At 52.8% G+C, this 13,834-nt stretch overlaps 1 protein-coding gene across 6 annotated transcripts in view; it reads right to left on the bottom strand.

Annotated features, from left to right (window-relative positions):
* Window positions 1–13,834, bottom strand: part of DAB2IP (DAB2 interacting protein) — a 210,446-nt gene that overhangs the window by 182,616 nt on the left and 13,996 nt on the right. For 4 of the 6 annotated variants that reach the window (XM_052647649.1, XM_052647655.1, XM_052647652.1 and 1 more), the window contains exon 1: window positions 1,541–1,816. The exons of 1 other annotated variant lie outside the window; for it this stretch is intronic. In XM_052647649.1, coding sequence (XP_052503609.1) covers window positions 1,541–1,643 — 103 coding nt within the window. In that variant the 5' untranslated portion in view covers window positions 1,644–1,816. Of the gene's footprint in view, window positions 1–263; window positions 307–1,540; window positions 1,817–13,834 lie in introns of those variants that run through there. One more of the 6 variants, XM_052647657.1, reaches the window with a different exon arrangement.

The raw sequence follows: 13,834 nt of genomic DNA, 5'->3' as shown, positions 1-13,834 counted from the left end.
GTTAACACTGCGCGGTACTCTCCCATGGCCCCAGCGGTCTAGGCAGGCGCACTAAAAGTTTATAAAGACCTTTGCACCACGCAAAGGTCCTCGCGGCATAGGGGGCTGTAGCGTAGAAGAGGGGTAGGAAAAGCAAAGCCGCAGCCCACTCCTCAGTCAGGCACCACACCTCCCATCAGGGTCCCTGGATCCCTTCCAAGCCCCGATCCCTCTAGGACACCGGAAACCCCCCTCATACCGACTTGGGGGTGCCTAGCTCTTACCTCTACTCGCCGGCCTGGGCGCTGGGCTCTGCCATCCCAAAGGCACTGGAGCCGGAGCAGCGCAGAGTGGAGTCGCGAGATGGCGAGGTCGCGGGGTCTCGGAGCCCAGGAAAGTTTACGTAGCGTCGGCCAGGCCGAGAGGAGCGGAGCCGGCCAGGCAGGCGGCGGGCCCCGCGGTAGCGCGCTCCGGCCGGCCCCGCGCCTCCGCCTGCACCGCGGTGCTCTGACTCCTGGGCTCCCCCGGCCACTCGGCCGGCCCAGCCCCGCCAATCGCAGGCCCCGCCACCCGCAGCTCCGCCCGCCCGGCCCGGACCCAGCGGAGGCGGGGAGGGGCGGGGTGGGGGCGCACCTGTTTGGCCAATCGACCCCGCTACTACCACCCGCCCCGGCCGGACTGGGCAGGGCCGATCCCCTCCGCTCTCCGCACACAAGTCCCCAGTCCCCACTTTGGCCCGGGATCGAGGCCGGGCCACACGCCCCCTGCCATCCCACACCACCTCGCACCCGCGATCTGGGTCTGGCCACACCCCCTACTCCCCTCCCCCGGCTCAGGCTAGCCTGCGGAGGCCCTCTGTGTGGCCGGTGTTCCCGGGAATTAATCCCAGCTTTAGCCCGAGAACCATGCGGGTATCAGACTGAGGAGTGGGCTGCGACCCACCCCTCTTTTACTCTTCACCCTCCTCTCCCGCAAGGATCTTCGCGCCTCGGTTGACCCCTTAAACTGCTGTGCGCCTCCCTTTGATCTCCACCCGCAGTGGCCGTGGACTGATGCTAGGTCCAGAGGTCCGGGAGAGGCGGGGTGGGGTCGGGGTAGGGAGGGGGTTGTGTCAATGGGAAGGGACGTCCAGCCCTCCCACCAACAAATTCTCAACCCCAGCGGAGTTGGGGCGAACATCTCCAGAATGTGCTTGCGATTAGTTTCAGCAGGTTCCCCAACTTCCTTCGGGGTCACAGTCAAATTTAAAGCGGGACGGTTTTATTGTCCCATTCTCCAGATAGGAAGACTGAGGCCAAAGGGAGGGAAGAACTTTTCGTACGTGGTGACGAGACTGCGACTTTTTTCAAATCAAAGGTGAGTTTGCAGAGAGCGCCTGATTCTTATCCCCAAGCCCGCTCCGGTTCCGACGCCTGTTTTCGCCGTCCCCCCTCCGCCCCCCCCCCCCCCCCCCGCGCCGGCCCCTCGTCCCCCTCCGCGGATCCGGGTAGGGAAAGAGAAAGAGGCGCCAACAAGTGCTTGGGAAGAGCGAGGGGCGCGCCGGCAGCCGGCCCGGTCTTACCTCGGCAGTAAAGCGTGTCCTCGCAGAGGGCGCCGGCGGGAGGCCCCAGCTGCGGCAGGGAGGCCCAGGCGAGCGAGTGGGAGGCCGCGCCGCCGGCTCCCATCCCGGACGGCTTCGGCAGCTCCTCGGCCCGCGGGCCTTCCACCCTCCGCGGCACCTGTAGGGACAGCGCTGTGCCCCGGGGCCTCGGCCTCGGCTTCGGGGGTGGGACCTGAGCCAGGCCCCGGGGTGGAAACTCCTGGTGCGGGGCTCCCCGGGCTCCTGGGACTGTCGCGGCCGGGCTGCCGGCGAGCGCAGGTCGCGCTGGGCAGGGCGCTATTTTTAGCAAGAGCTGCTCTCCCAGTTGGACAGACAGAACCAGTTAATTCGACAGCTCAGGAAAGGCCTGCACCGGGAGCTCCCCGGAACGGCAGCCGCTGCTCGGCTGAAAGCTGATCCTTCGCATTCCTGCCTCGGGAGGCGGGAGGGCGGGAGGCAGCCTCTAATTCCTGGGAGAAGCCAGCGTCCTCTTCGAAGGCGGCTCCCGGGCCCCAAGGGCACGCCCAGGGAAAGGGCTGTCTACTAGATCGACTCCGAAACCCCGCCGGTCTTCTTTCCTGCAGACTCCAGGCCTCAGACTTCCCAGAAAATGCCCACCCTAGGTCACACTCTCCCTACTGGTCTCCAGTGCTGGGAAGAGCCTCCCGGAAGTGGGATTTCGCGGGGGCGCGCGCGCACACACACACACACACACACACACACCACTCAGGATCGACTTGCTGAGAAAGGAAAGAAAAGTGAAAATCCTGCCCCAGATGAGCTGAGCTGGAGGATCAGGTAGAGGTCTTCAGAGCCTGGGCAAAACAGGATGGATGGATGGACAGGGCGGCTCTGCAGTCCTACAAGAACACCTTCTGGCTGTGTGACCTTGGCAGATCTTCACCTCTGTACCTCGGTTTCCTCTTCTGCATAAGGGGAGCCCAAGAGATTGAGTGTGAGAAGGCCTTTGCAAACAAAAGCATGATGTGGATGTTTATGTAATGAATGATGAGAGAGATATAAAGATAAATAAGACACGGATCTGCTCAGGGGAAGCCACTAGCTGTTTGAATTCAAGGAGGTGCTAAGGGTCTAAAAAGATACAACTAGACTGTATGATATTAGCCCAGGGATAGATAAATAGGCCAATGGGCAAGAATAGAGGCTGCAAACATAGATACATGTATGGAACTTCATCTGTGGCAGAGTGGTACTGCAAGCCACTAGGGAAAGGGTAGACTTTTGTATAAATGTTTTTTATGGAGCGATTGGACATCCATGTTGCAAGAAAATTAGATGGAATCCCTACCTCACACCATGCATAAAGCAAGATCAATTCCAGGTGGATTAAAAACTTAAATGCAAAAACATTTTAGGAGGGAAAGATTTCTTAAAGATTCAAAAAGATATCAAGAAAAAGATACATTTAATTAGAGCATAACTTCTGTTTATCAAAAGAAGACATGTGAAACGTGATAACTAGAGATCTACAAATCAATTTTCAAAAGAGACAAAAGAAAACTGAATCAAAAACATAAACAGGCAATTCTAAGAAGGGGACACACGAATGTCAAATATCAAAAGAGATTCAGCCTTACTCAATCAAGGAAATGCAAAATAGAACCAGAGGAAGTGCCATTTCACACTGGTGAGACTGGCAAAAAGCAAAGGGGCAGAAAGTGTTGATGAAGATGTTGTACAGCAGAGACAACTCTGATACACTGCCGGTAGAGGGGAATGGGCACCACCTCTCTGGAGGACAATGTGACCGTATCTAGAAATGATGCTCAAACCCCAGTGACCCAGAGACTTGGCTTCTGGGATAAATCTGGAGAACTTCTTGCTCACTGCCACCGCATTATCCTAGTAAGAAATCGAAGACAGTCTCATCAGTGGACAAAATGCTTAAACAAATTGTAGACAGGGCCGTGAAAGTCTACACTGCAGAGAAAATGACTAGAAATTCCTTTATGAATCGTCATAAGTGGGGGAATAGGAAGTGAGTTGCAGAAGATCAAGTTGTGTAATTCACTCATGTAGAGTTCTAAAACATTAAAGACAAAATGATACTCTCTTGCTAGGAATGCATACATGTGCTAAAAGTATAAGGAAATTCAGATGAATGACACAGAAACCATTCAGTTCAGTTCAGTTCAGTCACTCAGTCGTGTCCGACTCTTTGTGAACCCATGAACCGCAGCACGCCAATCCTCCCTGTCCATCATCAACTCCCGGAGTTTACCCAAACTCATGTCCATCGAGTCAGTGATGCCATCCAACCATCTCATCCTCTGTCGTCCCCTTCTCCTCCTGCCCTCAATCTTTCCCAGCATCAGGGTCTTTTCAAATGAATCAGCTCTTCGCATCAGGTGGCCAAAGTATTGGAGTTTCAGCTTTAGCATCAGTCCTTCCAATGAACACCCAGGACTGATCTCCTTTAGGATGGACTGGTTGGATCTCCTTGCAGTCTAAGGGACTCTCAAGAATCTTCTCCAATACCGCAGTTCAAAAGCATCAATTCTTTGGCGCTCAGCTTTCTTTATAGTCCAACTCTCACATGCATACATGACCACTGGAAAAACCATAGCCTTGACTAGACAGACCTTTGTTGACAAAGTAATGTCTCTGCTTTTTAATATGCTGTCTAGGTTGGTCATAACTTTCCTTCCAAGGAGTAAGTGTCTGTTAATTTCACAGCTGCAATCACCATCTGCAGTGATTTTGGAGCCCAGAAAAATAAAGTCAGCCACTGTTTCCACTGTTTCCCCATCTATTTGCCATGAAGTGACGGGACCGGATGCCATGATCTTACCATTCAGGAAGTGTTTACCTCTTGGGGACGAGGGAGATGTGAAGGATGACAGGAAAAGCCATCACCTCGATTGGTAAGATTTTATTTCTTGATCTGAGTGAAGAGGAACATGTGTTTCCTCGACTTTTCAGAACATTTTCAAAGATACAGAGCAAGCATGATGATATAAAATACAAAATCCACTCCGGCTCTGGACTTCAGTTTCCTTATTTAAGTGACATGGTCATCATGTCTGTGAAGTGCTCAGCACAAGGCTAACTCATGGTGACGTGCTCAGTAAAGCTTAAGAACATGAATAGCCTGCCCCCCGGTCTCCAGCGGGGCCCTTCACACCCTAGTTCCAGGCAGCTGAGACTCCTTCACTCAAGTATCACCATGCAATCAGGTCTCCCAAACCCCCAACCTCTGACATGCCTTCATAAACTGTTCACTGTTTCTGGAACGCCCAGTCCTCCCCCATCTCTGCTGGGACAAGGTCTGTTTCTCCTATTACAGTCCAGTTCTGGGCATTTCAGGGCTCCCAGGCAGAGGGTTCCCAGGCCATGCACACACCCACCCACCCACGCACCCCACTATCCTTGTTAATCACATTGTGGATTGTTGCTCCTGTGTAGGGATCCATCTCCTTCAGCTGAGTGTGAACTCCTCAGGGTTATTATTCCTGTCTAAGCGACCACTGCAGCCCTCCCACCCAGGCTCAGAAACATCTGTTGAATGTTATCAGGGGTCCAGATAACCAGTGGATCCAGTTATAAGTGGATCCAGATACTCAGAAATAAAAGAGGTCGTGCTAAACTATCAGAAGGAAAGCAATCCCAGTATTATAGATTGACTGTTTGGTCTCCATGGAGTGTCCTTGGAGGTTTTGTGACTTTTGGGGTCAGAGAGAGAGGGTTCACATCCAGGCTGAGCCATTTGCCAGCTGTGTGAGCAAAGGTAGGCTATTACATCACTCTGAGCTCAGTTTCTGCACAACCAGGATAGGACTAGGGCTTATTGCAAGGGGTTCTTGCAAAGATTCAGTGAGATGTTGTTGTTCACTTGCTCAGTCGTGTCCAGCTCTTTGTAACCCCAAGGACTGCAGCACACAAGTCTCCGCTTTCCTCTACTATCTCACCGAGTTTGCTCAAATTCCTGTCCGTTGAGTTGGTGATGCTATTTGACCGTCTCATCCTTTGCTGCTCCCCCTTCTCCTCCTGCCCTCAATCTTCCCCAGCATCAGAGTCTTTTCCAATAAGTCGGCTCTTTGCATCAGGTGGCTGAAGTATTGGAGCTTCAGCTTCAGCATCACTGCTTCCAGTGAATATTCAGGGTTGATTTTATTTAAAACTGACCGAGGTAATAGAGGCCACATGCATGGCCCCAATTTTGGAACAGGTAGTGATTATGGGAATATTGACCAAGAAGGAGATGTTTGGAGGGGAGAGTGGAAGGGACCTTTTGGTTCCTAGGAAAGTGGGGAGCTGGTAAAAGAAATACCTGGGTGATGTTTTCCAGTTCTGAACAAAAACATCCACCTGGAGGGCTGACCCAGAAGATGGAAGAGTCAGATGTACGTTCTGAGTCAGTGCTTCGCGTGGTCCTTCCTCCTATCCTTTGTCCTACCCCTGGGTATGGGTCTGTGCAGCATTTCAGAACCACACCCCCCTCCCTGGCCCCCCACATCCACTCCGACCCCCTCCAATCTGTTTTCACACGTAGCCCAGGGATCCCAATCTGGACCTGTCTTTTCCTTGCCAGCTTCCATCTGTAGGGGCGACGGAGCCTGTAGCACCTTCCCCAGGGACGCGTCTAAGGCGATTTACCAAATGTGTCTTTACTCTGTATGCAAAACCCACATATGTCCACTTGTCGGGCGCTTCCATCAAGGCAAAGTACAGGCTGGCAGATTGCTTATAGTCCAGACTCCAGAAGACGAGTTGGCCAGTGTTACGTGTCGAACAAGCAAACAAATACATGAAGTCAACAGGACTATGTGGTCACCGGAAAAGAGCAATGCTGTGCATTTCATGGGTTCAGATGAGATTTTCTGAACTAATGAGCCGATCCTTTTTGATGCAGATCACACTAGACAATATCATGTTATCCTGATGACATGGACATTAGCCGTTGTTGGCGCTTAGTCCCATGAAAATGGCCACATGAGGCAGGAATCCCATCTGGCTCAAGGTCTGCCATCCTGGTGCTTCTCAGGGAGGTCACTGATGACCTCCTTGATGGTGACTCCGAAGGACACGATCTTGATCTCACCTGATCTCTTGGCCAGACTTCACCCTCTGGCCCCTTCCATCTCCCCATCCTCTCCAGCTTTGCTTCTAGCTCTTTGGTCCTGTCTTCCTCTCCTTGGCTGCCTCACGTTACTAGGCTACAAAAGCTGCCGTTGGAGACTGTCTGCTTCCCTCTTATCCTTCCAGACTCTCTTTCACGGGCGATTTCAGCTGCATCCAGGCCCCTGGCTTCAGCTGCTGTCCTTGTGCTGGTGATTCCCAAATGGTTATTTCCAGGCTAGTCCAGATACTGGCTGTCGTCTCTTGCCTGAGCTTTGGAAAGAACTGAACTGGTTTCTTCCTCCACCTGGGCCCTCTCCCCATTGTCCCCTCCCTACAGGTCTGTCCTCTGAGGTTTTTAAAGCTCAGATCCAATCCTAACCACCACCATCCCACCTCTGCTTGGAAGCTTTCAGTGATTTTGTGATGCCTTCATATGGCCTACCAGGCCCTGGGTGGTCTGGCCCTGCTCATTCCTCTATCTCCCTCTTTGCTGTCTCCCCTCTCCCTCTCTGCCTTTAGCCCCCCAGTTGGCTTCCAGGTCCCCAAATATGTGATGTTCCTTCCCATTATGCAGCCTTTATACACACAAGGCTCCCCGCTGTGGACCACTTTCCTCTGTCTCCTCGCATCCTGGCCTCAGTTATTTCTTCCCAAGGCAGCCTTGGTTCCCCAGCCTCAGGCAAGCCTTTTCAGGTTCTGCACACTATACTTCCGTGGCACAGGTCACTGTCCTTCATGGTGTTTATTGCATTTGGTGACTGTACCTCCATTATGTGACCACTGATGAGTGTATCGCCCTCCCAGGGCCGATGTCCCTGAGCACAGGGATCACACCTAGGTTTATTCATTATTGTATCCCTCCGTAGCTCAGCTGATAAAGAACCACCTGCAGTGCAAGAGACCCCACTTAAATTCCTGGGTCGGGAAGATCCACTAGAGAAGGAATAGGCTACCCACTCCAGTATTCTGGGCTGGAGAATTCCATGGACTATATAGTCAATGGGATCACAGAGTTGGACACAACTAAGCAACCTTCACTCACTCCCCACCTCTAGCAAAGGCCCTGGCACATAGTAGGTGCTCCATGAGTGTTTGTTGAATGAATGAGTGAACCCAAGTCTGGTTGTGAACCTCCAGCACTGGACTCTGTTTATCCTTGTTGGGCACTGTTCATTGTCAGAAGTTTCTACACCTCTGCACACTGATATGCACACAAGTGGGAGTACAGCCACCTCTGAGGATGCTCAAAGAGGTTCAGCAACTGGCAGAACATCACACAGCATGGAAATACAATGCCTGTCCTTGAACTCGTGTCCATCTGGCTCCAAATCTCCATAGGCTTCGCTCATGGCTCAGTGGTAAAGAATCCACTTGCAGTGCAGGAGACATAAGAAATGTGGGTTCGACCCCTGGGTCGGGGAGATCTCCTGGAGGAGGAAATGGCAATCTGCTCTATTATTCTTGCCTGACAAATCCCATGGACAGAGGAGCCTGGCGGGCTACACCTCCAAAGGGTCGCAAAGCACACTGAGCAGACAGAGCCCAGGAGGCCACACCACCACTTTATAGCCGAGCAAACTGACCGATGACAATTGCCTCGTGGGGTGATGGGGCTTCACTCAGTGATGGAAGTGAGACTCAAAACCACAGAGACTGAGGTATCACTAGAATGCACACCCAGGTCCACAGGCACCCCCAGGGCAAGGATGACATGAATGGAGAGGGACAGAAGGGAGCAGAGCAAAGCTCTGATCCAGTGTGTGCAGGGCCCTGAGGGTCATGGAAGATTAATAGTAAAACGTGCAAACCTCGCTTCAAGCTCAGAGGTGTTTGCAAATCAAATACGCAGAGAGAATGCAGCTGCAGTCAGACACTGAATTACACTGAACAGGAGGAGCTCTGGGTCCCAGGACAAGCCTGTCTGGGGAGTGGGGTGGGTGCAGCCCTGCCTGAGTCTAATCAGCCCCCAGTGCTTTGATTCTGCCTCTGATTCTGTCAGTTTCCTCACAGTCACCCCTGCGGATCTCAGACTCCCTGGGCGCCAGGGTCCATGTGACTTGGTCTCCCTCTGTGCCTGGCTCTGGGCTTGGTGCTGAGGGCACAGATTGACAGAATAGTGGGCTGCTCTCGTGTGCAGAGGAAGAGACAGGCAGCAGCACTGCCTGGGCCTGGGGAGCACCCCCAGGTGCTGAGCCCACGTGCTCATGACTGAGGCAGGTGAGTGACTGTCAGGACCCTGATGCCAGCCTCATGGGCCAGAGGGGAGTCCAGGGGAAAGTCTTCCAAGGAGATGACTTCTGAGAGTGTCTTGACGGAGCAGAGAGAGAAGTTAACCAGGTGGAGAGGAAACAGCTTCTGCCAAAGCATGGCCGTCTGAGCTGGCCTGGCCCAGCGAGCCCAGGGGTTCTGATCAAGCAGCTTGGAGGGGGGCAGGAAAGGGGGCAGAGCTGGGTCGGGGGGTCCCCGAGCACACACCCAGAAGCAGTGACTTCAGGCAGCTCCTGGGAGGTCTTAAGTAGGAGTTGTTTAGTCGCTCAGTTGTGTCCGACTCTTTGTGACCTCATGGACTGAAGCACGCTGGGCTTCCCTGTCCTTCACCATCTCCCAGAGTTTGCTCAAACTCATGTCCATTAAGTACGGGAGGGACAGCCAATGCTTGAATTTTACAAACATCCCTCCATCTGGAGGAGGAAGGTAGATTTAAAGGGCGCAGCCTGGAGGCTGCGAAGAGCATAGTCAGAGGAGGATTGACTGGGAGTGAGGAACGGGGTAGATAGCTCTTCAGAGGGAAGACAAGAGATAGGGTGACTGCAAAGAGGAACAGTTTGGGTTGGTGGGGGTGGATGCTATGATTTGCAACACACCCCACTTTGAGAAAAGAGGCCTCACTCCCCCAGGCGTAACGAGGCTGCTGCAAGGGGGCCCTCTTTGGGGGTGGCCTCTGCTGAAATGAGCCACCAGCCTGGAGGTGATGCCCCTTCCCAAGTGCCCTTCCTTCCTGTCTAGTGGCCAGTCACCGCAGGTACATAAACTCCCAGCCCCTTGCCACTACTCAGGACAGTTCTGGAAGGCCAGCCCTGCTCCAGGGCCTTCCCAGCCCTCCATGGGGGGTGCTGAGGTCTGCTCTCAGACTGTAGCCACTCAACTTCTTCCTCTGCTGCCCTGCTTAGGCCCTTCCACCAGCAGGCCCTGCTGGACCTGCTACTCCCTAATATGTCTCAGAGCCTGCTGCCTGGGGAACCCACCCTGTGCCTAGGAGAACTTGCTGTGTGCCCCGGCTGGTGGGAATGACCCGGAAGAGAATGTGACTTTGAAGCCACCAGTGGGAAAGGTGAGCCGTACTCTAGGGAACAAGGAAGGTCTTGGGAGCGGAGGCCAACTCCTCCTGAGACAGAAGTGGAGATTGGAAGCAATTTGGGGTGGGGAGAGAGTCAGGATCTAGACAGAATCTTGGCCTTCTTTTTTTTTTTTCTTATGCAGTCAGAAGGCTGGCTGCTGAGAGGAAAGACAGATATTAGAACAATGACGTAAGAAAGTAACGATAATAGTGCCTGATAAATGTTGCCACAGCAGTAATTGGGAACGCAGGGCCTCAAAGGGTGCATAGGAGTTCGCCAGGCTGAGTGTCCAGTGGGGAAAGTCATGCTAGGAAGAGGAAACATCTGGTGCCCAGAACCCAGCTGGGGATAGGATTGCCAGATGAACTACAAAACAGTCAATTAAATGTGACTTTCAAATAAACAATGAATAATTTTTTAGTCTGTCCTATGCTGTATTTGTGATATACTAAAACATTATCTGTTATTTACCTCATCCCCTTCTGACCCCCTCTCTACCAGTGGCTCACGGAGGGGTCTCCCAAGCTGTGGCCCAGGTACTTCTCAGAGTCCACATTATCCCACCCTTGCTCAAACACCTGCTGTGGCTCCCCATTGTCCAACCATCAACTGGTCATTTGGGACCCTCTTTTGTCTGATCTTCAGTGACTCTCCCAACCCCATCTCCCAGCCTTGAACACACCCGCCACCCGCCCCTTTAATCTCCCACCTCTGGGGGTTTTGATCAACTGTTTCTCTGCCTACAATTCCCTCCCCTGGGTACCGTGTCCACATTTCCAGAAAGTCTGCAGACCCCTCTGGGTGGAAGGGAGTGGTCATCTCCTCTGGTTAATAGCAGTAGCACCTCTGGTACGTCATTGCTTGTCTCTGAGCTTCTGTTCCTTTGTCTCTAAAATAGGGACAATACTGCCCCTCGTAAGTGGCTAATAGGACAAGAGATTGTGTTCAGAGAACGCCAGACACTCCGTGCCTAGGTCACACCAGGGCACCAATGCACATGTGTGAGTAGAATTAACACCGAAGTCCTGAGTTTTCATCGTTTAAATTGCTTCTTGGAATTATTATGCCCACCAGTGGAACTTAGATAAATTCAATTTCTCATATGAAGATGACCTGAAAAGAGGCGGACAATGAAGCCACTGCCTACCTGAGTGTTTTCCAATTGACAAGGAGCCAAACCACCTCCCCAGAAAGGACCAGTTTTGGAACCAAGTGTGACTCCCAACCTCTCCAGCTTGGAGCATGTAATATCCTCCACACCAATCCCAGACCGCAAAAGGTGATTTCTTATAGCCATTAGCATAATTACCCAACTGCGACGCTACGGAGAAGCGATTAGATGAGCCTGTGATTTTTGCACACGTATTTGTCTCAAGTAAGTCACCTGAAGTTCATCTGCCATCAGGATTCATAGCTGCATTCTCTAATCGCAGGGAATTATTTTGCTAATAACAGAGGTACCTTGATCTAATTTAGTTTTAATGCCAGGAGGTGCCCTCCTAGAATAATCAGCTCCAGGGCAATTCCAATTTCCAGCTTTGTTACACGTTCTGGAGAGAAGATTCGATTCAAGGAGGCTGAAGTTACTTCTTCATCACCCAAAGTCATCTAGGGGCGAAATGGAATCTACCGCTGCCTGCTTGCAGAAAAATGCAGGGAGAGGCCCAGAGAGAGGGGGCCAGAGAGAGGGAGGAGTAGGGGGGCTCCCAGATAAGAGGAACCATTGGAAGACACCACCGGTGGGTGAAGGCTGGGCTGGATTAGGACCACAAGGCTTTCCCTGGGAGAACCCGGATTTTCCTCGCATCCATTCATTATCTTCTTCATTCTGGTATTCCATTTCTGGGATCTCTCCTCTGCAAGATCTCTGGTGTTACTTGAGCACAAATATTGATAACAAACCCTTAGGCAGCCCTATTCTTGGTGCTTTACACGTATTAACTCATTATATCCTGTGAGGCAGGCAGGTGCTACTCTGATTCCTATTTATGGATGGGAAAGCTAAGACACAGAGGCTACAAAATTTGCCCCAAGTCGCCCAGCTAGTAAAGGGCATAGGTGGGATGCAGACCTTAGATGGTGAACTTCCTCAAGTTCACAGATAAGGAAGAATTTGAGCCCCCCTAGTAACTGTTCAACCTTGACTCTATGCTCTCATTTACCCCTCACAAAACAGGGGGGCAGGGGAGTGTTGTGAGTCGCATTTTGTTGAGGAAGAAACTGAGTCCCAAGAGAGGGTTGATTTGGCCAAGGTCAACACAGTGAGTAAGTGGAGGCACTGGGGCTTGAACCTTGAGACTCCAATTCTTTACCCAGTGCCACTCTGGCTAAAACCAGAACTCTGTGCAGTGTCTTTGAACAGCTCCAGACGCAGGCTGGTACCATGAGGAATAAGTTCGCAGTAACGGGCCACCCAGCTCTGCTTCCCGCTTTGGGGAAGTTCCTCTTCCCCGTCCCTCCACCCCTTGCCCCAGAAACCAAGTGTCCTTTGCTGTCATCCCACATTACCAAACAAAGCCTGCTTCCAGATTCCTGTTCATTCACTCATATGTTTATGCTTTCAGCAGAGGGCCCTGTGGTTCTGCGGTGGGAAGGGCCAGGAAATCGACATGGCCCTGTCATTGCACTCCTCTCTAAGCCCTCCCTGGTCTTATCTGCTCCAGAAGGAGGAGGGTTCTTCCTGAACTGCCTGAGCTACAGAACTTTCATTTCAAATGAAAAAAAATGTCAGGTAAACCCCACGTTTTACACCAGGTAAAAGCGAGCTGCTCTGGGCAGAGCTGTGTTAGGGCAGCTGGGGTCTCCTGTTCAGCACCCTCTGGGCATCTTCTCAGACACAGTTGGAAAACCACTGGCCTGGACAGTGTCTCAGCTCTGAGGTTATAACCAAGGAATCTGCGATCTGCTGATGGCTGGTGATACCCAAAATGCTGGGTGGGCTGCAAAATGCCCTCCTGCAAGCTCCCCACCCCCTGAACCCCTGTCCTGCCTTGTGGTAGCATCAAGGGACAAATCGGAAAGGCACCCTCAGCAAAGCCAGGCTGTGCCCAAGCCCCTGCCCCTTGGGGAAGCTTTCCAGGAGTCTCAGCTCAGAGAAATGTTCCTGGCTTCTCCCCAGAGGCCCGTGGGGTCAGTCCGTCCTGACACATCGGCCAGAAGGACAGGCTACTCCTCTCTCACCCCAGCTCTGCCCATCGTTTCCTCTCTTGCTTTTCTAAAAACATGTTATTTTTAATCCCTCCCCCACTCCCTCCTTCCTTCAACAAATGCTCACCAGTCACCAGCTTTCTGTTCTGGGCCTGAGGCTTCCAGGGGAATGGCCCGACTTCACACAGAGTCAGCTGCACCCTGGAGTGACAGATGTCGCCAGTGCCCTCAGGCACTCAGTTGCTGGAGCTAGGAAGGCTTCCTGGAGGCTGTGGTGACCAAAGGGGCACCAATGCATGAATAGGAGGTAGAGCAGCATGGAAGCCACTGCCAGTGGGCAGGAGATGTGCATTCCAGGCCCAGAAGAGACCTGGATTTGGGAGTCATGGGAGGTGGGGTGAGATTGGTGTCCTGAAAGGGCTGACCAGGGGCTGTAGCCTTGATCCCGAGGGTCACAGGGAGCCAGTGGAGCAATGAAGCAGGACAGATAGGGAGGCCAGACATGCATTATAGAAGCTCGTCTGGCTGCTCACGGTTGAGGGTGTGTGTGCGCACTCCCGTCTCCTTGGTCACCTTCCCAGCCCTGCCCTCCCTCCACACACTCCCCGCATCCTGGGCTCCCTCAGAGACAGAGCACGTGGACAGAAGGGAGGAGAGGCTTTGGGCTGTTCGGCCCTGGCCTGGCCCCCGCTCGGGAGGGCAGCCCTTG

The sequence above is a fragment of the Budorcas taxicolor genome, chromosome 11 (genome assembly GCF_023091745.1).
Source record: "Budorcas taxicolor isolate Tak-1 chromosome 11, Takin1.1, whole genome shotgun sequence".
Taxonomy (NCBI): Eukaryota; Metazoa; Chordata; class Mammalia; order Artiodactyla; family Bovidae; genus Budorcas; species Budorcas taxicolor.
Note: the sequence above shows the minus strand (reverse complement) of the source record. Positions and strands in the feature narration are given on the sequence as shown.